Source organism: Rhinatrema bivittatum, chromosome 1 (assembly GCF_901001135.1).
Source record: "Rhinatrema bivittatum chromosome 1, aRhiBiv1.1, whole genome shotgun sequence".
NCBI lineage: Eukaryota > Metazoa > Chordata > Amphibia > Gymnophiona > Rhinatrematidae > Rhinatrema > Rhinatrema bivittatum.
The window spans coordinates 344,275,049-344,302,554 of record NC_042615.1 but is presented as its reverse complement, the minus strand read 5'-3'; the positions used below and the strand labels follow the sequence as shown (position 1 = coordinate 344,302,554).

Sequence of the window (27,506 nt, the reverse complement as noted above, 5' to 3'; positions counted from 1 at the left end):
TCAATGAGAAAGCAAGCATGCATGGATAATTTTTTCTTCAAAGTTTTGTGCATGCACAGCATTTGCACCCTGTCTTTCTATGCAGGTCAATTTTCTTAGGAAAAGAATGCACGTAGACTTGAAAGCACAATCTTTCCACATTACTTTCCGATCCCACCCAAAACAGGGGCTCTCCTCCCCCTGCATGCTTTTCCTAAACTCAGCTGAATGTGCACACTCTGTGAAAGGACTTGCATATTTTCAGACTGGACAATTTACGTGCATAAAATCACTATTCGTATGCAAAATTTGCTTTTTAAATTTTTCCTCTTAATGTATTATTTTGCCACCACAGGTATACAAATTGCCAATAACATTTCCTGAATCTGAATCTAGTAATGTAGCATATTCTACTTTAGCTCTTCTTATGACTATTAGTTTTCTGAGCGGATTCATTTTTTCCATCTAGCTGGCCACTTTCACACAGTAATGGAGAACTTAACATTCCACTTGAGCTCAGCTTACTGTGCTTCTGTCTCTGACCCATTCTCCTCTCCTCCTCTCCCTACCTCGGGACAGTAGTGTGATTTGGGAAAGGTCCTGAGTAGGTCTGGAATGCACAAAAGGAATTAAAGAGGCTCTAGATGCTGGCCAACTAACTTAGGGGCTCTGGCCTAGGCACTGCAATGGCAGGTCTAAATCTAGCCATCCAGATCTTAGCCAACGAGACTGAAGCTCATTTTCAGCTGCATACCTAGCAAAGAGTTTTGGTGTAAAATGTAGTTAAACTTAGCAGGCCAGAATCTGGCTGGCTAAATCGGGATCTCTACGCCGTGCTGAAAATGCACCCCTTTATGACTTGTGGTCATTCCCCAGGTTTGAAAGTGTCACCTGCTGAGATGCTTCATAGTTGTTGGTTTCTAAGTGGAAATGTGTAGAGAATATTTGCACGTCATATGGATTTATACAAATTTATATTTCTTCCTTACATGGTCACATGTGGTAGATATCAACACAGGAGACTCACTGGGGCCATGTTATAGTTCAGCATAAGTCTTATCTACCACACTAGTGGACCCTAAATACAGTATAGTATACACAAACTGTGTTTCTGTCTTTGCAGGGATTTTTTTTTTTTTCAAAATAATTTTTATTGGCAGCAAGAGTATGCATCCATATGCTAGACAAAACAACATCATACGGCCACCGCCAACATGTCACGGCATATCAGAACAGTATGGACAAAGCCATAACCAGAATACAAACATTCAGCTGATCAAGTACAATGCAATTCTCGCTGTTTCACATTTTCTTTAACCCCCGACTCTCTCCGCCTTTCATCCCCAGTAGTAGCCACCTCCTTACATTCACCCCAGCCACATTCGTCCAACATCCTTACTCACTCCTATTACCCCTCCCCCATACAGTCACCCTGCCTCCCAAACAAGCAGCGGCAGTCCCCCTCCCTCTCCTCCCCCCCCCCCCCCCCCGAGACCAGGGAATTCAATGCTATGATAAAGTATAACCAGTTTCCAACAGTCCAGTTTGTATTTCCATGGGTAATAAAGCAATGCATGTCTGCTAACACTCCTTGTATTTTGTATCTCGCTTCCGGCTGCCGGCAATCCATGCGTTCCATGTGCATAAATGTTGCCATCCTGTGGTGCCAGGCCGCTAAGGTAGGAGATGTGGAGGGTTCTACCCACACCGACAGAATCGTGCGGCAAGCTACCAAGACGGCTACTCGCCCGAACTTTGTCTTAGAGTGAGTTCCCGGAGGCTGCATCTGGAAGGGATGTGTCATCAGAATACTGCCAGAGGCCTGAGTGGCAATACTGGTACAGCGGGTGATAGTATCCAACACAGCCGCCCAGAACTGTGTGAGCAGCGGGCATTGCAATAGACCGCAAGGTACCTTCCTCTAGGCCACATTTGATACAGAGCGGAGAATCGGTGAGGCCCATCTTGAAACGGCGAACATCGTCATAATAGGCCAAATGAAGAATCTGAAACTGCAGCTCATGGAGCCCTACATCCGAATTTTGAGCGTGGAGAGTTTTAAAGCAGGTCAACATGTACTCCACCGTAATATCTCGGGTCAGGATAGTTGACCACCGGCGCACCTGCGGTTGCAGAAAGTCATGTGCCTGGCGAGCCTGACCTAAGGACTTCCATCCTGCTATAGTGTTATGGAGACAGGCTGCATCAAAAACCGTATTGGCAAAAGCAGTTTTCGCAGCCACTGCCTCCGCCGTCCATGAGAAGGATTGCAGATAGTGACGAGCTTGTGGGTATGCATAGAAGTGAAGTGGGGATAAATGGTAATCCTTAATGAGCGTTTGAAACTCCAGAATGGCATGAGATTCTGAGTCATATAAATGAAAGGTAAAGATGACCCCGCCACTGGCCCACTGTTGGAAAAATGCCGTTGGATTCCCGGCCCGGTAGAAAGTCCAGGTTACCCACCAGTGGCATCAGTAAAGAGGTGGTGGCCGCCATACCATGGAGCTTCCTCAGCCACCTCCAAGCTTTGATACAAGGGTTCAGCAGCCATTTGGGAAAGTCCAAAGTGCGGAGATGCGAGGGCTGGAGATGTAACAAACATAGCGGCGACCTGGGTGCCGTCATTCCACTCACTAACCCCCTTCTCACAATAACGATAGGTATCTGTTAGCCATTCTCCCACATATCTCAGCTGGCAGGCGACATTGTAGAGCTGAAAATCAGGCATCCCGCACCCTCCCGCCTGTCGCAGGGGTTCCAGAGTGGTGTATTTGATACGGACGGCCGTGCCCCGCCACAGAAATTTGGAGATGCTGGATCGCAGGTGCTTTAAATCATTGACAGTAATCCAACAAGGGAGCATGTGAAGCACATATAGAATTTTGGGAAAAATTACCATTTTCACCAATGCGCATCTGCCAAACAGATAGAGTGGGAGAGATCGCCACTCTAGTAATTGTGCCTGTACCTTATTCATAACTGCAGAAAGATTTGGTTCATACATTTGGCCCAAATCCCTGGGAATCCAGGCTTTTCTGTATGGCATTTCTAGTACCAGTACCGTACCTAAACAATCAGTAACTTGGGGGGGGGGAGTGTCACAAATATGAGTTTTTTACTGTGAATATTATCAGCTGATGATAGTAACTCAGATGGTTGCTGGCACACGACCAGATTGAAAGTAACTAGTCTAGCCCAGTCTGATGCACAACGGTACAGCGTGCAGTAAGTTCTGCCTCAGTGCCTGAGCTGACTTCTACCAAGTTTGTTGGCAAAGTGCAATCATGGATAAAACACTGTCTGTTTGCAAGTCAAGGTCTACATGATCCAGAATGCAGTAGAGTTCTTTAGTAGGATATGATGTCCTGTTTCTGTTTCTACTTCAAATCTATATTGCACTGTTGCTGCTCACCTTGGCAGTAAGGTGCAATAATAACATGTGACTACTATACCACCACCTGTGCCTCGATTGATGAGAGCATGGAAAACCAGGTCAACTCACCTTTAAGTCCCCCAAAACACACACACACACTTCTAGGCAACACTGGTCCAAGTCTGTTCTGATATGACCCATCTAATCAGTGACTCAACCCAACTCGAGCACTGCAGAAACATTTGCGCACTTCAGTATCATTTATTTGACTGAATATCCAAGTTATAATCTTCCAGCTCAGAAAATGTCAGAACTCAATTATAGTTTGATGAACTCCACGGGTAAGGAGCTATATATCTGAATTGGATAAGGATCAGACAACCAGGTTAAATGGCCTATGATAATTGAACAAGGAGCAGCCAAGTCCCCATTTCTATTTTTTTGCTATAGTAGCTTGTTTTTTTTTTAAGCAAGCATGATTTATGCATATTTTAGACTTAATTCAGTTGTGTGGCAGTTCATGTAAGCAGGTACGTCTGAACCACTGAAGCTTACGGTGTGTCCAGCAGGAAAGGCAGGCCACTTTTCGCCTGGGAGCAAGCAGCTCTGGGAATCATTAACCCAGATGATTAAGCTGATGTTTGTTCACTCATGCTAGGGGGTAGGTTATGGAGCTCTGAGCAGGATTGTTTTCTAGCTAAAGAGTAAGAAAGCTAGTGAGAACTTTCCTTAAGGAAAGTCGCATAGGACCTCTAATGCCTGTTTGCACATGAGATGACTTCCTTGATATGAATGGAAAAGAGAATTTAGGTCGTCCATATAATTCTTTATTGTTAAAGAAAGGTTGAAGCATTACCTGTGACCGGAGTACAGCAAGCAGAATTTAGACACGTAGCAAAAGACCTATAAATCAGTGGAAAATAAAACTGGAGCTTAATGCGAGGTGCGGAGCTGACTTGGCATCCCATACAAGAGCCTAGGTTTTTAAGCCGCTGCACATGATTACTTTTTGAAGTCGATTCAGGGTTTAAAGAAAAAAGTCCTCAGAGTTACTGCTGCCGGTGCTTTCATGAGTGTCCCTCCCTCACGTTGTTCTGCTGCATTCAGTGGCAAAGGGCTTCACCTGCAGCACCGGACCGAGCGAGGGGGAGGGAAGAAGCTCTTGGAAAGGGTCATTAGCCAAAGAGAGAGAGAGAGAGAAAGAAATTGTCTCTCAGAAGATGTGGTCGTCAGCAGAACCTGAGCATTTTCCTGTAAGTCTGTGACTGCTTGCCTTCGCCCGAGTCCTCTCCCACAAGAGGAGAATTTTCAGAGACAAGAAAATTAAAAAGAAAGAAAGAAAGACCCAAAGGGATTGTTTGCATGGGACAGAAAATGCAGCAAAACCAGGATGGATTGAGGGGAATTAGGGACCGTGAAGTGACTTTCTTTTTATTTGTTTTTAACCGTGATGGAAGAAGGCAGCACAAATTACTCTGAGGTACCTTTTGGAGACTCCCCTACTACTGTTTTCCTCTCTAGCTCCTTGTGTAGGTCTGCCCGCTGATATTTTTGGAGGAATTTGGCATCTCACTTCCAGCTGGTTCTGTTTCTTCCACGCAGGCGCTGCCATTTAAATGGAAGCCATGTAACCTTTCATTGAAATCCTATTGTTGTGACATTTTGACTACAGCCGGTGCTCTCATTCTTGCAAATCAAAGAGAGAGAGAGAGAGAGGAAAAAAAAATACTTCACAAAAATCCTGGCCGCACATTGGGCAACAAAGATCAGTGATAAGAATCAGAGGAATACCGAAGCTGTAGCGAGGAAAAACTCAAGATCATTCCAGAACAGCACCAACAGAAAAAGAAGTTATGCCTGACTGTAGAGCTTAAAAGGTAACTCTGCTTTAATGCCAGGCTTCGGCGTGTATAATGCTTGAAGACAGACATGCTGTGGTTCGCAGCACAAGTGCCCTGGCATCTGCCCCTCTCATACGCAGAGTTGCCTATAGAAGAATAAAAAGATGTTTTAGTTTCCGAAAAGGTATGTATTGCATTTGCGCTTTTGGCAGTTCAGTATGAGTTGCTGTGTGTTCAGTGTTTTTTGTTGTTTGCCATTTTAAAAGAAAGATCAGATGTCCCGTAAAATCAGAGCAGGGAAACATTTCATTTTTCACCTGGCCGTTGCTCATCTTTGTTTTATTTTTAACGAATGCATCTACCGTATGTGTCTCTTCTAATGACATTTATGTTAATAATGCACACATTAGGCTCAAGTTTTTACTTACAGGCACAGAAATGAGAGAGAGCATTTGATCAGGCAGACGCAATGCATATTAAGGAAACTTGATGAGTTGCCCAGGCAGTATCAAACCATTCTGTAGTGTGTCAGGCCCGTTTTATTCTAAGTATTGAGCCTTCAGATCCCATTCCCTCCTCGGATTCAGCAATTGCAGAAGCACTGGTGGGGCTAAGTGACCGAGCTGATCAGATTTATAGTGCCAAAATGCTGATCTTAATTTCAAGGAATGGGTGATGGAGATAACCTTTCACGATTTCTCCTGACAATGGGAATAAACATGGCCTTTAGAAATCTGTTGCTTGACTAATGAAAAAGATTACAGGCTTTAACTCACAATGCCTGGATTTCAAAACTTAAAAGCAACAACATTTTCCTTTCATTTTCCTCCCGATTTGGTCCTGGGCACAGGGTCTCACAGAGAGGCTCGTGGCCTAGAGCAGACCCCGTACTTCCAGGTGAAGAAGTCTCTGTTTCACTGCCCTTGGTGTTTCTACTTCTCCGAGGTTCTTCTGTTCATCAGCCGCAATCAAAAGCACAAAAAAACCCCCCACCAAACTGACTCCAAAGCTGTTATTCAAAAATAGAAGTGCTTCGCTTTGCTGGCACTGATGGCAAAACAATGATACGCCAATGGCTCATGCACCACACAGTAAAACAAAGCCTAAAAAGCATAACAAGTAAATCTCAGTCACTTTCAACAGAAATCTGCTGTACTCCTGGGCAAGTGAGCCCTCAAGGAAGGGACTCGCCTCACCTGGGTCTCCCCTGTTACCTGCTCTGATGGTCAGCTCTCCTCTTTTCTGTCCAAAACTCCTCCTACTCTGGCAATCTTGTGGCTGACTCTTCTCTCAGACAGGACCCAGATAGGACCCTTCCTTGGCAGGGCAGTTTTTCCTTTTTCAGCCCTCACCAAGAATAAAAGCCTCTCTTTGAACCCTCTCCAAGGACAGATGAGGAGTATGGACTGAATCCTCTCTTCCCTAAGACTTCTTCATAAGCATCAAGACCTCTCAGGAATGAACACTCTGGAACCCCAAGACCTCTTCCTTCCTAGCAGACCCAGGGACTTCAACCTTGGGCCCCAGCCACATTCCATGAATAGGAACTCTTCTCCTCCCGGCACCTCTCTGTTGAGGTCTCTCCCCTGTGGAGGGAAAGACCCTCCCAAGTGTACGTCCTGTCCTAGCAGACTCCTCAGTAAGACACAGGATAAACTTTATATCCCAGAGCATCTTTCATCCCCATTCCTCTGTTCAGGGTCCTCAGGTCAGGGAGAGGGGTAGAATAGCCTCCTGGGCCCTAGGTGTTAACTATCTGTCCCTTAATTAATGAAAATGATGAAGCTAGACACAGTACTAGTATTCCAACATAACTTTACTAAGGACATAGATAAAACATACAAATGGCATTTTCCACACGCTCTCTAAGAATATACATCCAGGTACTGAAATCTGTACTCTGTGTCTAGGTAAAACTGAATTTGGTCCGTCTGTTCAAGGTATCCACCACTTCTCCTACACTTGCTGGTTGAGAAGCAGCACAGGGGTTAGAGAAGAAGGTTGCAAATCAGGGAAGCCAGGGTTTAAATACTGCTGCCACTCCTTATGACCTTGGGCCTCCATTGCCTCAGGTAGGGGTGTGCATTTGTTTTCGCCGTATTGGCGATCCACAACGTATATTGCACTATTTGTAGTATTCGTGGGGAAGCGAAACATATCGCGATTCCCCACGAATACACGAATCTTCGCCGAATTATACGGCCACCTAAATAAAAATTTAAACAAACCCCCCCACCCTCCTGAATCCCCCCCCCCCAAGACTTACCAAAACTCCCTGGTGGTCCAGTGGGGGGTCCGGGAGCCATCCCCTGCACTCACACCCTCGGTGCCGGTTTCATCATGGCGCCAATAGCCTTTGTCACAGGGGCTACCGGTGCCATTGGTCAGCCCCTGTCACATGGCCATCGGTGCCATCTTGTGCTCCTACCATGTGACAGGGGCTGACCAATGGCACCGATAGCCCCTGTGACATAAGGCTATCGGCGCCATTTTGAGTACTGGCATCGGACGGCCGGAGTGCAGGAGGTCGCTCCGGGACCCCCGTTGGACCCCCAGGGACTTTTGGCCAGCTTGGGGGGGGCCTCCTGACCCCCACAAGACTTGCCAAAAGTCCAGCAGGGGTCTGGGAGCGACCTCCTGCACGCCGGCCGGCCGTCCGATGCCAATACTCAAAATGGCACCGATCGCCTTTGCCCTCACTATGTCACAGGTACCGACGGTCGACCCCTGTAACATAGTGAGGGCAAAGGCGATCGGCGCCATTTTGAATACTGGCAGCCGATAGCCTTTGCCCATACTATGTCACAGGGGCTACCGGTGCCATTGGTCAGCCCCTGTCACATGGTAGGAGCACAAGATGGCACCGATGACCATGTGACAGGGGCTGACCAATGGCACTGGTAGCCCCTGTGACAAAGGCTATCGGCACCATGATGAAACCGGCACCAAGGGTGTGAGAGTGCAGGGGATGGCTCCCGGACTCCCCACTGGACCACCAGGGAGTTTTGGTAAGTCTTGGGGGGGTCAGGAGGGTGGGGGGTTGTGGTTAATTTTAATTTTAGCTGGGACACGAATAGAAATCACTATATTAAGAACATAAGAACATAAGAAAATGCCATGCTGGGTCAGACCAAGGGTCCATCAAGCCCAGCATCCTGTTTCCAACAGTGGCCAATCCAGTCCATAAGAACCTGGCAAGTACCCAAAAACTAAGTCTAGTCCATGTTACCATTGCTAATGGCAGTGGCTATTCTCTAAGTGAACTTAATAGCAGGTAATGGACTTCTCCTCCAAGAACTTATCCAATCCTTTTTTAAACATAGCTATACTAACTGCACTAACCACATCCTCTGGCAACAAATTCCAGAGTTTAATTGTGCGTTGAGTAAAAAAGAACTTTCTCCGATTAGTTTTAAATGTGCCCCATGCTAACTTCATGGAGTGCCCCCTAGTCTTTCTTCTATCCGAAAGAGTAAATAACCGATTCACATCTACCCGTTCTAGACCTCTCATGATTTTAAACACCTCTATCATATCCCCCTTCAGTCGTCTCTTCTCCAAGCTGAAAAGTCCTAACTTCTTCTTTAGTCTTTCCTCATAGGGGAGTTGTTCCATTCCCCTTATCATTTTGGTAGCCCTTCTCTGTACCTTCTCCATCGCAATTATATCTTTTTTGAGATGCAGCGACCAGAATTGTACACGGTATTCAAGGTGCGGTCTCACCATGGAGCGATACAGAGGCATTATGACCTTTTCCATTTTATTCACCATTCCCTTTCTAATAATTCCCAACATTCTGTTTGCTTTTTTGACTGCCGCAGCACACTGAACCGACTATTTCAAAGTGTTATCCACTATGACACCTAGATCTCTTTCTTGGGTTGTAGCATCTAATATGGAACCCAACAGTGTGTAATTATAGCATGGGTTATTTTTCCCTATATGCATCACCTTGCACTTTTCCACATTAAATTTCATCTGCCATTTGGATGCCCAATTTTCCAGTCTCACAAGGTCTTCCTGTAATTTATCACAATCTGCTTGTGATTTAACTACTCTGAACAATTTTGTGTCATCTGAAAATTTGATTATCTCACTCGTTGTATTTGTTTCCAGATCATTTATAAACATATTGAAAAGTAAGGGTCCCAATACAGATCCCTGAGGCACTCCACTGTCCACTCCCTTCCACTGAGAAAATTGTCCATTTAATCCTACTCTCTGTTTCCTGTCTTTTAGCCAGTTTGCAATCCATGAAAGGACATCGCCACCTATCCCAAGACTTTTTACTTTTCCTAAAAGCCTCTCATGAGGAACTTTGTCAAATGCCTTCTGAAAATCCAAGTACACTACATCTACCGGTTCACCTTTATCCACATGTTCATTAACTCCTTCAAAAAAGTGAAGCAGATTTGTGAGGCAAGACTTGCCCTGGGTAAAGCCATGCTGACTTTGTTCCATTAAACCATGTCTTTCTATATGTTCTGTGATTTTGATGTTTAGAACACTTTCCACTATTTTTCCTGGCACTGAAGTCAGGCTAACCGGTCTGTAGTTTCCCGGATCACCCCTGGAGCCTTTTTTAAATATTGGGGTTACATTTGCTATAAGAGAGCAATACCTGTTCAATTAACGCATCTGGGCGCCATACAGCTGAATGCAACGTATCTGCTCCCCGACGAATCCGAATCACGAATGCAACATATGGCGTCCCTCTGCACATCCCTGGCCTCAGGTATAACCTTGTGGCTTGGTAAATATACTCCTATTAGGAATTTGCTGTGTAGTAAATGCCTGCGCTATACAAGTATTATCCCCCAATATGCTTTCTACACAAAGCAGTTCATTAGCAGGTAGTTTCTTGCTAAATAAAATAACCTAGCATTCCTGAATAGTCACAAGCCGCATTATTTTCTAGAATGTTAGCTGCAACTCAGAAGTAACTAACATTCCCCAGGAGCATCAGGACACTAACGTGCATCCCTATGCCCCCAGAACCACACCTGAAAGGGGCCAGTTATCCCAAATACCTCTCTGAATCAAGGCAAAACAGGGATCATGTGAGACCTCCTCCACCGCCCCTAGAGGTGGCTCCATTTTACAAAATCTTTAAAAGCTGGGGGTCCGGGATTTGAGAAAAAGGGGAGGGGTTTAGGAGGGGGAGGGGTATGCTTTGCAAGTATTATTCTTTTTAAAAAATTTTATGCCTTGGGGCTACCTCTAGGGGTGGCAGAAGGGCAAGGATGGGGAGTCTCACAAGACCCCCCTCCCTGCAGTTTTTGCACGATTTAGGGGGGATTGACTTTGCACAGCTCAGTCCTTTTAACAAAGTGGCCATCCCGGACTGTACAGCCATCATCATGTGGCAGTTGAGGGCTCCTACTAACCTGTGGCATTTTATCCCACAAATATTTTACCACCAGAGAAAATATAATTTGTACTGTGGTACTTTGTACTGCAGTTTAATAAATTCCATGGTATTTTCCCTCTCAGGAAAAAAGTCCATAGCTTAATAAATGACCCTCAGTCTGCAAACACTCTGGGGATAGGGAAATAAGAACGGTACTTGAATATAATCCATTTTGAAGTGACTAACCAATCACAAAAAGTGAACTATAAATCAACAAAAAGTAAAAGTCATGGGATAGGAGGCAATGTCCTTTCGTGGATTACAAACTGGTTAAAAGACAGGAAACAGAGAGTAGGATTAAATGGTCAATTTTCTCAGTGGAAAAGGGTAAACAGTGGAGTGCCTCAGGGATCTGTACTTGGACCGGTGCTTTTCAATATATTTATAAATGATCTGGAAAGGAATATGACGAGTGAGGTTATCAAATTTGCGGATGATACAAAATTATTCAGAGTAGTTAAATCACAAGCAGACTGTGATACATTACAGGAGGACCTTGCAAGACTGGAAGATTGGGCAACCAAATGGCAGATGAAATTTAATGTGGACAAGTACAAGGTGTTGCATATAGAGAAAAATAACCCTTGTTGTAGTTACACGATGTTAGGTTCCATATTAGGAGCTACCACCCAGGAAAAAGATCTAGGCATCACAGTGGATAATACTTTAAAATCGTCGGCTCAGTGTGCTGCAGCAGTCAAAAAAGCAAATAGAATGTTAGGATTTATTAGGAAGGGAATGGTTAATAGAATGGAAAATGTCATAATGCCTCTGTATCGCTCCATGGTGAGACCGCACCTTGAATACTGTGTACAATTCTGGTCACCGCATCTCAAAAAAGATATAGTTGCGATGGAGAAGGTACAGAGAAGGGCAACCAAAATGATAAAGGGGATGTCACAGCTCCCCTATGAGGAAAGGCTGAAGAGGTTAGGGCTGTTCAGCTTGGAGAAGAGACGGCTGAGGGGGGATATGATAGAGGTCTTTAAGATCATGAGAGGTCTTGAACGAGTAGATGTGACTTGGTTATTTACACTTTCGAATAATAGAAGGACGAGGGAGCATTCCATGAAGTGAGCAAGTAGCACATTTAAGACTAATCGGAGAAAATTATTTTTCTCTCAACGCACAATAAAGCTCTGGAATTTGTTGCCAGAGGATGTGGTTAGTGCAGTTAAGGTAGCTCGGTTCAAAAAAGGTTTGGATAAGTTCTTGGAGGAGAAGTCCATTAATGGCTATTAATCAATTATACTTAGGGAATAGCCACTGCTATTAATTGCATCAGTAGCATGGGATCTTCTTAGTGTTTGGGTAATTGCCAGGTTCTTGTGGCCTGGTTTTGGCCTCTGTTGGAAATAGGATGCTGGGCTTGATGGACCCTTGGTCTGACCCAGCATGGCAATTTCTTATGTTCTTATGTTCAAAGATTTTTTATTTACATTCCTGGGTTAGAGAAATCATAGCTGAACAAACAGTGCCCCTCTTACTCCAATTGGAGAGAAAGGATGGCTTGAAACTTCCTCCCTAAAACAAAAATCATTTTCTTAGAAAATATATTCAGGAATATATTCTGGATGCGAGTTCAAGATTAAAAACCTAATTTCTTCTGGGGCTCCTTACCCTAAGACTCAGGGCTTTACTTTTATAAATTAATAGGAGCGCAACAGAAAAGCTCCTTCCTTCTCAAAAGCAAAATCAGTATCCACACAGACCATTAGGGGGCACCTTGTTTTATACCAGGAGGATCAACCCCTGGCAGCAGCCTCACATGGTGCATTCCTCTCTCCTCCTTTTAGTGCCCTACACAGGTCTCCCCTCCGCATGGAGAGGCTCTCACTGACCCTCAGACATTGTGGTGCTCAGGCAGAACTCTCAAGAACTCTTCAGCTCCAGCTCCTCCTGAATCGCATGGGCACAGGAGTTTTATGAAGCCCATGACACTTCCCACTGGGGAGTGTCGCACCTCCCTGAACACTCCTACCTGCACTGATCTCACTCCCAGGGGCAGGGTCCGTTGAGACCACTGACACACCAGGCCTCAGCTGGCCCCTACTAGTAAGAGGAATATTTGGGGTCCTCCTTACACATAAATTTGGCAGGAGAGGGCCCAGTTGCCTTTGTGCCCAAACATTTAAACTAGTAGTACTCCCCTTCTCTTCTCCAACCTTCTGCTCTTGCCTCTCACCTTCTTGTCTTCCCTTGCTAGTCTTTCTTTTCTTCTTTCTCATACTCCTTTCCACTCTTTATCCTTCTCCCAATTTCTTTGTTTAATTTTCTTTCCTTTCTGCTTCAATTTTCTCTCTCTCTTTTTTTTTTTTATTGGGTATAACATGGGTGCCCTTGAAAACTATCCACTAGCTGCTGAGCGAGCCTTAATTATAGCATTCATGAGCAGGTGGCACCAGAAGAAGCAGATGTAGCTTATCAAAAGGTTACCATGAAGGACAAATCAAGAGAGCTATAATACTGTTTCTTAGAAAACCCATACAGTTGTGGCAGGCTATGGGAATCTCCGATATAGGCATCATAGCTGATTTCATCTTGGACAAAACAGCAAGTGAGCGTGCCAAAGAAAGAGAGCAATACCTGTTCAAGAATTTATCAGTTTGTCTGAGATGACAAAAATATCTACTGACACATTTAGACATTTTCCTTACAAGTATAAGCATATCTTAGCCAATTTATCCACAATAACTGCCAGCTGTGTCCCAGGTGCTTTCCATCTCCAGGGTATTTTGCTATTCAAGCCAAACATAATTTGAGAAAAGGATTAATAGATTGACTTGCGGACAGTACTGTATGAAAAATATATATTTTAAATGTTGTGCTCCTTATTCCAGAAGATGCACTTCAATGTCCCATTGAATATATTTCCTTCCTTTAACACTGGTAGGACCCTACTTTAGGAATCCCTAGCCTTGTTGTTTTTCCATAATGCTTTAATGTAACCGTTTTGACATTCACAGAACCACGGTACTAAGTACGGGTTATTAGGTAGCCAACCTGCTGAACTGTGTAGTTCAGGCTTCCCAAACCTGTCCTGGGGACCCCACAGCCAATCGAGTTTTCAGGCTATCCACAATGAATATGCGTGAGATAAATTTGCCTATCACGGAGACTCAATAAGCAGTAGCAAATAGAATGCTAGGAATTATTAGGAAAGGAATGGAGAATAAAACAGAGAATGCCATAATGCCTCTGTATCGCTCCATGGTGCGACCTCATCTTGAGTATTGTGTGCAGTTCTGGTCACCGCATCTCAAAAACGATACAGCAGAATTAGAAAAGGTAAAGAGAAGGGCAACCAAAATGATAACATGAATGGAACAATTCCCCAGTGAGGAAAAGCTAAAGAGGTTAGGAATTTTCAGCCTGGAGAAGAGATGGCTAAGGGGAGATATGATAGAGGTCTATAAAATGAGTGGAGTGGAATAGGTAAATGTGAATCAATTGTTTACACTTTCTGAGTACAAAGACCAGGGGACACACAATGAAGTTACTAGGTGATACATTTAAAACTAATAAGAGAAATTGTTTTTTACTCAACATATAATTAATCTGTGGAATTCGTTATCAGAGGATGTAGTTGAAAGCTATTGGTATAGCTGCATTTAAAAAAGGTTTGAACCAGATTCTGGAGGAAAAGCCATTATCAAGATTGAGTTGCAGAAATCCCTGGGATAAGTAGCTTGGAATCTGTCTGCCCCTTGGGATCCTGCCAAGTACTTGTGACCTGGATTGGCCTCTGTTGGAAACAGGATACAGCGCTTGATGGACCTTTGGTCTGACCCAGTATGGCAAATCTGATGTGCTTATGTAAAGATTCTTGTAGCATTCTGAGGCTAAGACCTCACATTGCTGTAGATTTTTAATGAAGAAAATAAAATTCTAATTTCCATGAAATCCTATTGTAAGGGAGCCAGTTGTTCCAAGTGACCATATGTCTCCAACAGGGAACACATATGTTAGGAGAGGAAAAATAGGAGGGAAACGTGCACTAGGCACACCCCAGGAGGTTCTGTCCTGGTAGCTGAGAAATAATAAAAGTAGGATGTTAAAATATTCTGAAAGGAGAGGTTCAGAAAACAAGACAGGGAGGGAGAGAGTAGGTACTAGGTAGTGCTCTCTGCTACGGTCTGTGCTGTGTCAGGCCACACACTAAGGCGAGAACATTTCCATCTTAAATGTGTGTTTTTGGGAGCAGGCCTGAGAGATCAAGAGGAAGAATGACACATGATTCTTTTCCCTTAGTTTGGTGTTTAAGAGAGAAGTATAAATGTAGTATCTTGTCCAGAGAGCTTTATCCAATACATTGCCAGGTATTTCAGTCCAAGAAAGAAAGGAGGGAAGAATGCTTTTCAGCATCTCAGGAGAAAAAGAGAGGCACACCATTTGGATTCAAAGACGATTGAAGTAAGAAAGGGGAATCCAGAGTAGCCTGAAGGAATACCTACTGTAGATTCAATGGAGACCCCCTGCAAACATTTGATCTGTGGATGTGACCTTCTTAAAGTGCTCTATGGATATCACCAGAAGAAAGTGTGCTTTCTGTCAGCTTATCACTGTCCACCAAGTTATACATCAGTGCACTCTGTTCATTTGGAATAACAAATCCTGGTATGCAAGCCTGTAGGGGGATCAATAGTCCTAAGGGCCCAGAAGCATCACGTCACCCTGTCGGAAGAACCCCAGGGTCCCCCATGGGATGCACCATGGCCCATTGGCTCCCAAAGGTGCCCCCTTGTCCAGTGAGATATTGAAAGGGGAGTTACGCTACTCAAATCAAATAGTGACCAGTCATATAGGTTCAAAATAATTGCTGAATACTACAGAAATGGCCAAATATTTCAGGATTTGAGAGCCTTCTTGACTACAAGTATTTGACCATATTTAAGATGACATTGCAAACCATGCCTTTTCCGAAAACCCATTATCAAATCGGGCAGTCACAAATCTAATTTGACGTGGTGATTATACATGATTAATATTATATGCATCATAATTGCATAGTTATTTATCAACTAATATATTTACAGCAACATGATTCTTTTGTGATTTATAGACGTTTTATTTAAAAAATCAAAATATGCGTAACAGGAAAATATAATTAGATGTATAAGTTCAATTAAAATCTGTGAGAATAAAGATATTTTGGAAATATTGCATAAGTCTAGATTGTGTTCAGTGACACCAGTAAAATTCAGATTGCTTTCACACACCACCATTGTAGGATTTTTTTTCTTGGCATACATTTTAATGAAAGTTCTAGTGAGTTCTTTTCTGTAGACATAAAATACAATTAAAAAAAACATGTAAGTAAGTAGGGCCTGTATATTGTAAAATATTCATGTGAGGGGTATACATATCTATTGAGGTGACAGATGTACAGTAGGTCATAGAAAGGTGGTTCCATGGTACAGCATGACAGAGCCATAGCTAAGCAATTTGGGACCTATGGACAAATAAAAAGATGTGCCCCCTATGTCCCTCCCCCCCCCCCCCCAGCCACCACAATACCACATTCTCCCTCTGTGTCCCCACTTCCCCTCCCCCAGCCGCCGCCACCACCATCATCCCCACTTCCATGCCCCCAGCCACCACCATCAACACCCCCTCCCATCCCCCCCAGCCTCCCCACCCTATTCCCCCTCTCTACAACCAATAACTGTTTCCCCTCATATGATCATTGTCTCCCAGAGCTCTCAAACACAGGTAGTGAAACCGTGTGACAAGGTGGTGGCTAGAATCACAGGGATGCACAGGGCAAGGCATAATCAGCAGAAAAAAAGGAAGTGATCATGGCACTGTCAGGTCACTGGTGAGACATTTCCTAGAATATTGTGTCCAGCATATATCTAGCAAACCTGTCATATGTAAACAGTACTAACTCTCAAAATTCAAACAGCAACAACTCTACCTATGAAAAAAGTAGCTCTACAAATATTACACCTGGGCCTAGAGCACTAATACGCCTCCTGTGGGGAAAACACATAAAGCTATAAACAGATCCTTTCACAAAAACTACACGCTAACACAGGGGTGGCCAACTCCAGTCCTGCCTCCATTGTATGCAAATATATATCTTGCATATTCGTTATGGATATCGTAAAAACAAGGCCTGTTTGTGGCTCTTCAGGACTGGAGTTGGTCACCCCTGTGTTAGCAGAATTCCCTCACCAGAGTCACACATGCAGAACAGACACCTTCACCAGACAAAGAATAAGGGACCACAAATTAAAAATGTTCAGAAAAAAACTGAAGTGGAAACCCCAAGAAGCATGCAGTGCAGCACTGGAGAAATACAAATAGAAATGCATTTTCTCCTGTAGTGAGCAAAGCACAAAGATTAAGAGATGCACCTTCCCAAAGATGACCTATTCCAGTCACTAAAATGACTCCCAGCATATCTCCCCCTTTCCCAACATATCCTCTCTCTCTCCTCCCACAGTATCTCTCCCTCTCAAAATCTCTTTTCTCCTCCCATCTCCTTTATCTCCCTCTCTCACTCGTCTCTCCCCACCACATATATCCCTTCTTCCCCACTTTCGCAGCATACCTTTCCTCCTTCCCTCCCACTTTCCAGCAACTCCCCCCCCCCCCCCCCCCCACACACACACACACACACTTTCCAGCATTTTTACCTCATTTACCCATCATTTACTTCCACCTCTCTCCTTCTCCCCTCCACTAGTATTTACCTCCTCATCTCTCTACCCATGATCCATTCTGGGGCTGGGTCCTCCTCCATCACCTGGCTGATCCAGCATTCCTCTGTATGGAGAACTCAGCCTGGATTGTCTGCCTTATCTTCTGGTTTTCTGTTGCCCATGACAACCCCACTCCTTGTCCCCTGCCAGCAGACCTTTAAAAATTGCAAGCTGCTCCAAGTCCTATCATGGCAGGAACTGCAGCAGAATCAAGCACTGAATGCACACTAGGATAGGCAAGAGTTACACACACTCTCCTTCCAGACCTGCAATGGCCCCGTCCCATCCCCTCCTGCCAAGGACAACCTTCGCAAACTATCGCACATCCCCCCATGCCTTCACTGGTTGATTTTGTTGAGTTCTTTCTATGATAGGACTTGGAGCAGCTTTCAGGAGTTAAGGGTCTGCCAGCAGCGGAGAGGGAGCGGAGATGCAGCAGCTCTCCTGCACCACCAGCCTCTGCACTGCATATGGCACCCTTTCAGCAGTGGCACATATGGTTGTGGCTATAATAGCCATAGGCTAGCTACGGCACTACAGCATGATTCAAGAAATGCCATGAAATTCTTGAACTTCTAATAGTTTTTATAATCAGTGTAAAATACATTATGCAGGAAGGTTCAACTTGGTTAAAATATTCATGCCTGAAGAATTCATAATGTTAATATGAGCATAGAAAAGCTAAGAGACTTGCCCTAGTTGACATATTGAGTACGCAGAGAATCAAACCAGTCTTTAGGGTTTTAGCTCTGTACTCATGTCAATGAGATGTCCCAAGTCAATGTTCTACAATGCTTTTTCTAATGAAAGAGTGATAATTGCATGAGAAGATACTGACCTTTAATTTGTGAGCTCTCTTTTATACCGTAACTCATCTGAGGATCTTTTTAGACTATGAGGTCAATTTTAAAATGAGCGCGCGTTTGCCCAGGCAAGGATATGTTGGAATTTTTAATTGTCTCTGCTTTTATGCGCGAATGTTTTAAAATGCACCAACCGTACGTAAATATGCTTCTAATTTTAAGAAGTTACTCGAGCACAGCTAGTGCGCATGTGTCTTCCATAGGTCCTTGTTGGCTTTTACGTGCGTATATCAGAAAATGTAAAAACATGCTCGCGTGAGGCACCTTTCCAGTCTTGCAGTTAATCCACCAGTTTATCTAGTTACTGGCAAGGTCTTTCTGACTTCTCTAGCACTTCATCCTACACCCCCCCCCTCCATTTGACCCAGACCCCTCACTCTGTTCTATAAGCCCTAAAACTCAAGATCTACAGACTTGCTCCTTATCAAGAGCAGTGGTAAAGGGATGCGGATATCTATCGCATGCACGCTATGGATTTCGGTTTTCAAATTTGGAGTTACGCTTGGCTCTGCCCCAGAATGCCCATTCCCCCGTCTCTTATTCCTTACACGTGTATTTTGTGTCTTTTTAAAATCCACATTGCTTGCACGCAGCCCACTAACGTGCATATATGGGCATTTTTGCACAAGCAATGCTTTTAAAATCGACCTGTAAATCTGTGTATTACATACATGGAAGGCATGTTTGAACGTAAAGACTAATAGTGCCTTCTTTAACCCTCTATTTTGTATGTTTGTGATCCAAACAGGTATTTTTGGCCAGAAGCTGGAAGACACAGTTCGGTATGAAAAACGATACGGTGATCGTCTGGCACCTATGTTGGTGGAACAATGTGTGGATTTTATCAGACAGCGAGGACTGAAGGAAGAGGGTCTTTTTAGGCTCCCAGGTCAGGCTAACCTTGTTAAGGAACTACAGGATGCCTTTGACTGTGGAGAGAAGCCATCATTTGACAGGTAAAATGTAGAAATATATACCATGCTCTAGAAAAAAAAGCAGATCAAAAGCAATAATACCTCTGTTGACACTAATATTACGATCTTTTTTTTTTCAAGTAGACCTGATGATAGATGTATATGAATAGGTACATACAGATGGATGGATAAATGAAGATAGATATTGATGGATGAATAGATGCATCGGTGGATAGATGGGTGTAGCTAGGCAGAAATACATAGATGATAAAAAATATGAATGAATGCAGCTGGACTGATGGATAAGCGGCTGGTTGGAAGCCAAGGCAAAATCTTTAGGAGTCAAAACACCATTCTTGCCAGTGATCTGTGTATGAAAAAGGAAATACAAAAATATTACAGTTAGGTAGGATACTGTCAGAACATTTTTCTTGGTATTTTATACTTGTACTTTATTCTTTTTCATCAACAGAATTAAAACCAAAGCTCATTAAAAGTAATTGGAGTATTCACAGCATACCTGTAACAGATTTGACTGAATACTTTTACAGCAGCTAATCTTTCTTTATATGTTTGTGAGGTAAAGGCTGCTTGTTTACACTGTCTCGTCCATATGCTTTGCAGAACAGCATACACATACAAAGTAGCTTGGGTGTCACATGCCTTTAGTCTGCGGAGGGTTCCTAACTCAATTACTATTCAGTTTCTCTTCACACAGAATTTAAACCCAATAGTAAAATCATGCATTCTATGGACACATCTTTGAGGTAGGATAGTAGACATTTTCCTTCTTTCCTGACTAGGACTATGTACAATTAGAAGGAAGGAGTTTTGGGTTGTGGATCACTGAAAAAAATAGTTTATCATAACTGAAAAAATATGATATTTTGGACTTCCCTGACAAAATTTATACCTTTGAATGAGTTTACTGTATATTCTTCCTAACAAACCTTTAATAAATACAATATGTCAGATTATACGTCCAAGTGTCCAGCTAATTCCTTTAGAGTCAATTGCAAGAGTTTGTGTTCCTTGAGCTGCGTATATCATACCAACACAATGGAAATTGGACACTGCCAAGAATGTAAAAATTGAGAATAATTTTAAGCAAACATTTTAAATAATTATATTTCCCTAAAAAGAGAATTATAGTTGTCTATTGTTATGTAGCAACCCTTTCAGAACTGAGTATGACTGCAATATATTTCTTCAATATTTTGACTTTGGAGTGATTGCTTAAGCATTGCCAAGATTGCAAGACCATGAACCCAGTTAGAGAAGCAAATCTTGCCTTTATTTTTATGATTTATGAATGGGTTATGTCCCTAGGAGCAATATTTGTTCTCAGATCCATCCCATCTCAGGTACTGCTCAGCATAACTTTGAATAATAGGAATGGTTAATTTTTTGTTACTGTTAATGTATCACTGACTGTGTTTCAGTGAGCAAAGAACAGCACTGAAGCATAATCAAGTATTACAGGATACATCTCTGTATTCACATGTCCTCATGGGGAAACTTCATATGATAAATGATGTGTAGCACTGGACTGTATTTAGTCCAGTCCTTAAACCACGTAATAGCTTAATACAGTATACACCTTAGTTTTACCTGAGTTTGACTGTCCAGTAGAGGGTGAAGAGATCTAAATAAAATTGTATAGGGGAAGAAGGATATCACCTACTTAGTTGAGAGTAGAAGAGTACAGGAGAGTGACTGTGGAACTTCTAATGCACTATGTCAGCAGTGGCAGAGACATAAGAGGCTGGCATTTGATTGAAATGATTAAAGTATTGAACCAGCCTGATTCCAAAATTAGGAACAGTCTTCATGTGGGAGAAGCTGTTCCAACTCAGTTCAAAATTGAACTCTTGTAAGAAAGGGCAGGGAATCCTAGGGTTTTCTCAGTGATGGGCTGAAGAGACCAATTTCTTTGAAGTGACTGGGTAGGTATGATCACACTGGGAATCTTTCATCTGGGAAAGTGAAACTTATTGGCTTGCTTAACTCCCAGCACTGGTGATGTGGAGACCCTAACAAATAGAATTCTGGTGCCTTAGAAATCACTGAGAGGGAAAGCAACTTGGATTTGAATAATACTTGCTGTTCTACATTGAAAATAAGTCAGTATGAACAGTCTCCCCTCAAAAGCAGAGGAGCTGGGAAAGAGGAAAGCATTCTATCAATTGCACTATTATTTTATTACCAAATCAAATTTTGAAAACTATTTATTACAATTTCTTTGTCCACCTTGGATATACTGAGGAGGCACATTTGGGAGCTGAGAGACCATTAAACAACCCATCGTGGGGTCCAGGAATCCTGACAGGGTGAAAGTCATGCTTTCAGAGCACTGAGGATTTTGAAAGATGTGTTCATTTCCCAGCACAAATTCACAACCGCATAAATGAGTAGTAGTCAACAAATTAAAGTATACTGGGGTACGTGGTAAATGTGGAAGAGTTGGCAGATAGTAGGGATGTGCAATCATTTAAAATGAAAGTGCAAAACGCAATGATTAAGGCTAATTTTTCATTCAGGGGACCTGAACCAAATCGGGGGCCCTCTGAATGAAATTAACTTTATTCATTTGTATTATTTTAAGCTAATGCATTGGACCTAGACCCGAAACAGGGGCCTCACCTAGGGCATAGGCCAAGGCTCAAAGCAGGGTCAGTGGCTTAGGCCCAATCACTATGCCAAGGTCTCGTCAGAGGAAAGGTCCGACACCAGGAACTCGGCTGAGAACCCTTGAAAGTTAAACAAAACAAAAAAAAGCTTACCTGATCCATCAGGTATCTGATGAATGCTGGATCCTGACGCCTAGGCCTCGGCATAGCACGGAGCTTGAGCCCAGGCCTGACCCAACCCAGAGTCCAGATCTCGGCCTGACACTGCAACCTGACCTGGAGGCCAGGTCCCAACACCTGGCCCTCAGACTACACTGAAGCCCAGGCCTGATGCCCGACCCGGAGATTTCTTCTTTCTTCCATCTCTTCAGCACCAAAAAAGCCGTACATCAAAATAGTGCCATCTACAGGGCTGAATGTGCCAGAGTTAATTAACTCTGACACAATGCCAGCAGACACAGTCATTTGATGTTGAAGAGCCAAAGAAGAGGATCCAAAGAGTGTATCTCAGGCCTGAGATCCAAAGCCTGGGCCTGACTCTGGAGCCGGGTCTAGGTGCCAGTGTTGGGACCCAGTCTCTGGGTCAGGTTGTGACATCGGGTCTAGGTCTGGGCTGAGTCCCCAGTGCTGGGACCCAGCCTCTGGTTTGGGTCACAGCATCGGGCCTGGGTCCAGGCCAAGGCCTCGGCATTGTGACCCAGCCTCTGGGTTGGGGTATGGCTTTGGACCTGTATCCGGGTTGAGGTCCTAGCATCAGGACCTGGCCTCCAGGTCGGGTCACAATATTGGGTCTGGGTCTGGGCTCCAGTTTAGGCCAAAGCCTCAGCCTTGAGTAGGCCAAATCTGCGGCACTCTACCGTGGCCTCGGTCTATGCAAGCCCAAGGCTTCAGCCTAGTCTTGCTGGTGGATTCCTACTGGACTGGGTAATTGGGGGGGTCAGAGGGGATCCTGGCCCCGGAATTTTTCCAGGAGGGTGGGATGGAGGATTTGATTTCATTTTTTGCCCATTTTTAGGGGAGTTTTTTTATTGCTTAATTTGTTTTTTTTTTCACAAGAATGAAACAAATCCAGCAATCCACAAACCGAAATTTGTAGGAAAAAAAACTCTCGAGATGAACCAAATAACGAAAACAAATTTTTTCCCCTGCACATCCCTAGCAGGTAGTACTCTAATGCAATCCATACAGAAAAGGAAAAGCAAAACTATCCAAATATACTGTCATTGTCATTACTAGGGATGTGAATCGTTTTTCTGACTAAACTCATCAGAAATCAGGGGCTCCCTGAAACCGATAGGAAAACCCCACGAAATTGTTCATGGGGTTCTCTTATTGTTTTGGAGGAGGGCGGGAAAAATGGCACACAAAAACAACCCCTAAACCCACCCGACCCTTTAAAACACATCATTTAGCTTCCCCCACCCTCCCAACCCCCCCAAAAAACTTTTTAAAAGTACCTGGTGGTCCAGTGTGGGTCCCGGGAGCGATCTCCCACTCTCAGGCCGTCGGCTGCCCCTAATCAAAATGGTGCCGATAGCCCTTTGCCCTTACCATGTGACAGGGGCTGGCCATTGGCGCCATTTTGATTAGGGGCAGCCGACGGCCTGAGAGCGGGAAATCACTCCCGGGACCCACACTGGACCACCAGGTACTTTTAAAAAGTTTTGGGGGGGGTCGGGAGGGTGGGGGAAGCTAAAGGATGTGTTTTAAAGGGTCGGGTGGGTTTTTTGTTTATCGGCTCGGGCGCAGCCGATTTAAAAAAAACAAAACAAAAAACGATCGGACTGCACGGAAAAGATTCCCCGATAGTCCCCGAACCCGGAATCGGAACCCAGTTCCGATTCACATCTCTAGTCATTACAGCCACAGAATCTGCAGACTAGGGGGTGTCTCCTCTCCCAGCCCTAGCAGGGTACTTTTTAGAGATGCTCCCATCACTGGGGCTTCCCTGGTATGGATACCTGAACACAGTGAAGGTCTACGCCAGTTCTGACGAGGCATATGGTGTTAACTCCCCTCTTACACAAAATCACCTAATTATCTCCAACTCAAGAGTTTCCCCGATCCCTTGCTTTCTCTCCTGAAGGCCTGAGGGCTCTGACAGTGAGCCTTGGTCACCTTCCCTAAAGAAGATGGCCAAAGCAGTAAAAAAAAGAAAGAACAAAGGAACCACAAGTCAATTCTGTTATGTAGATTCTATTCTTCTGACCAGGATCTCTCTTGTTGAGGAATGTCTGAAACACACTAGCACATCTATTCTCCGATTTCATCCATAAATGATTGTGGAGACAACTAAGGAATTAGTAAGAGGCACTTTTGTGCTATAAGTTATTGGAGACGTCCCCCCCCCCCCCCCCCCCAAACAGTAAATATTTCAAAACAGCAAACACATCAAATTACACCAAATGTTTAAAATAAATAAGATTAAAAAAATCCCCTGCTCTCCATACTTGAGATCTTTTGATTTCCAGTCACCCTGAGATTTTCATGGATTCTGGGATGTTGGGCTGCACAAACATTATCGTCTTTCTCTCTCTCTCTCTCACACACACACACACAATAACACACACACACAATAACACACACATTCTCTCACGGATCCCTGTCTCATATACATGGGATGAGCTCCACCACGGCTTCGCGGGTTCCTCTTCTCATCAGCCCCACCACGACCCACTGGCCTTCCTGCTTTTTTGGGGAGGAGGGGGTTTAGTGCTGAAGCGGGAAAAGTGTGAAGGCGCACACACGGCATATAACAGGGAACACTTTGGCAGCGTAGTATTTCCTCTTCAGCTTCAAGCAGCCAGCATCCTCTCTTCCCCTTCTCAGCCACCAGCAGGTTGAACTTTACTGGCGGACACTCTTCCTCTTCAGCTGCCGACAGTTTCGGCTTCGCTGGTGACCCCGTATCCTCTCCTGTTGCCGCCGCCCACAATATGTGCCGTCCCCAGTATGTACCACCCCGTGCAAATGCACAGTATGCTCAAAAGGTCAGGCCGGGCCTGCTAAAACCAAGAGGTTTTGAACCATTAAACCTGACAGGCCTTGAATCTGCCTACAGAAACCAGGCTACAGGATGTAATGACAGGGAATATTTGATCTTGGAAGAGCAGAAATGTTATCTTTTTAGTATCTATTTAATTCAACATTTATATTCTGCTAATTCACATAAAATGAATCGTAGTAGATGCCAACCAAACATTCACAATAGTCTACATTTATATACATGAGGCCCCACCCAGAAGAGTGGCTTGAGTAGAAATGGATTTCCCCCTCTGCAACAGGTAACAGGGCTGTGTTAAACTCTGCATATAAAAACAAGATCAGTCAAACAGTGCTAGCATTCATAAATGCTAATATCAATACGCAGTACAACAGTGTTCTCACACTCCCCTTACCTTAGAATATTCATCTATGAATATTGTTTTTATATGTTACTGGTACCAAGGCTTGTTGGACTTTACATTGTTAGTGAGCTATTTTTATCCCTCGAGAGTATATCACTATCATTTACTCTTTTTTCCTGCCCAGAGCTGTACTGCAATGCTCAATGTTCCTTGACCCATGGGACATGTCTTTTGATTTTTAGAGGGGCAGATAAAAATGAAGCACTGTCCCAGTGCAACTGGGATGAATGAATACTCTTTCCACCCTTGGGGGTACGGTAATGGGGTCAGAAATTCAAAAGCAGATATTTAAGCGGTTCATAACTAACTTGTAGGCAGATTCATCAAGCCACGGCAGTGCTCTTATGTGTACTATATCACGCGATATCACCGCAATAGACCACTGTTGTGGTGGCCCTAGATTGAGACAGGGATTAGCCCTGACCCCCCCACTCAGCTGTAATTTTTTTATATTTGGGCCTGCGGCCCTTTTAGTAGATAGTGGTCCCGTGAGGTTCTTTTGACCCACAGTGTTTGGCCGCGAGACAAAAGAACGCGACAGAGAGCCATGATGTTTTTCCGTGGGAGGGTCCCCACTGTCACGGTGACAACCCTCACCCCCACCCACGATAATGGGCCCCCTCCTGTGATAAAACATCACAGTTTAGTGAATCTAGGTCTTGGTTTGTAATCCAGTGGTTTGTGGGTGATGCAGATAACTAACTATCTTTTAAGTTATGAAAGATGCCCCAGTAAAAGATAGCAGTTAGGATATTCACACAGAGCCCTGATCCACTGTTACTTATTAATATTCACAAGGCTGCTCAATGGTTCTCTGGTCTCCACTAAGCAAGAGGGTACAGCAAAAACAGCTTTCAGCCAGCTCCAGGGTCTCCGTGATTTCTTTCTTCAGCTCTGTTATACTGTTGGTCTGTTCTCTTATTTAGACTGTCCAAACCCAGCAGGAAATTTCACTGTTCAAATACCCTGCAGTGTCCAGTGAATTTCTTCTGCACAGAGCCAGCCTGTTTTAAATGTTCTGTTATTCTTCAGCTGCTCCACCAAGCAGAAAATTCTCAGAAAAAAATCCTCTGCAGAGAGTCCGAGACGAGCATCTCCTCTTTCTCTCTGTCTACCAACTGATTTTCTCTTAAATAACAAACAAACAAAAAACCCCAGAAAGCCCCTTTCAAAAGACTCTCCTCTTTCTTATTGGTTCATATAATCAAGTCTCCTGAAATGATGCAATGACAACCTAGAGCGGCCATGTTGAATTGGTCAGCAGCAGTGAAGCACTTTGACCTTCCTTTTGTGTCAGAACCTGCGGAGCAAAGTAGGAGGGTCCTGCATATACAAACTTAAAACAGCACAACAAAATGTAAGATCTAACTGTAGCTCAGAAAACCAGGTAGAACTGTTACTCACCAGCATACGCCCTTAAGAATTACACTGTGAATATCTAAAATGCAATTTTCAAAGCCATTTACAAAGGTAGAAAGCATTTTACCCATGTACATGGACTGTCTGAAAATTGCCCCTCCTCCAATGCATTGCTCCACACCATATGTACTTTGCACCACATTAAGAGACAGAGAGGTGTCCCCAGGGGCATGTTTTGCCCCTGATCAGAAAATCATGCACTTTCAGCCGAACTTTCAAAACTATTTGCAGTGCACCATTTGAGTGCATAAGTGGACACGCAGAGATTTATGCTGTTGTATAAACTGTGTGGCGGGAGCCTCACGGTTACTAAAATATCATTTATTTATGACCCAAAAGAACACACGTATGCTGTAGCATGTAGTGTAGGAACGCGTTAACTTCTCTACCCATTAAAAAAAAAAAAAAAAAAAAAAAAAAGTGTCTATTTTATGTGCGAAATAATTATAACAATTCAGGTGCAATAACCCAGAATTAAACGCAGAGGCAGGTATATTTTAAAGTATGCACATACCCCATTTGCTGATGCCTCCACCAGTTACCCAGACCTTCACCCTATATACCCCCACCAGGTCTCCCAGACCTCCCACCCAAAAACTGCAGACACAAGGCAAGTCCAGTTTCAACAGTGTGAATCAGTCTGCAGGTGTAAAAGTATATGGACAGGTTTGGTGCGCATATACCTCTTATAAAACAGCAATTTGCACACATACTTATGAACCCCCATCCAAGAATGCCCCTTTCCCCCCCCCTCCCCCCCCCCTTTTTTTTCCCCCGGTTAAAATGTATATGTGATACTGCCAGTATGCACGTAGTTACGAAGTTTATAAAATCTCATGTACGCATGCGCATGCTACTTTCACACACACACACATGCTATTTTTACACATGCAACCCCACAGATTCTGAAAATTCACCAGATAAATTGCATTTTCAAATCTATGTGCCTTATTTTCCATT

General features: G+C 43.8%; 1 protein-coding gene across 6 annotated transcripts in view; it reads left to right on the top strand.

Moving 5' to 3' along the window:
* ARHGAP24 (Rho GTPase activating protein 24) overlaps nucleotides 1-27,506 on the top strand; it is a 958,590-nt gene that overhangs the window by 869,576 nt on the left and 61,508 nt on the right. For 4 of the 6 annotated variants that reach the window (XM_029599271.1, XM_029599315.1, XM_029599287.1 and 1 more), the window contains one exon: nucleotides 18,925-19,132. In XM_029599271.1, the coding sequence (XP_029455131.1) occupies nucleotides 18,925-19,132 (208 nt within the window). Of the gene's footprint in view, nucleotides 1-4,047; nucleotides 5,381-18,924; nucleotides 19,133-27,506 lie in introns of those variants that run through there. The other 2 variants (XM_029599279.1, XM_029599304.1) reach the window with 2 other exon arrangements.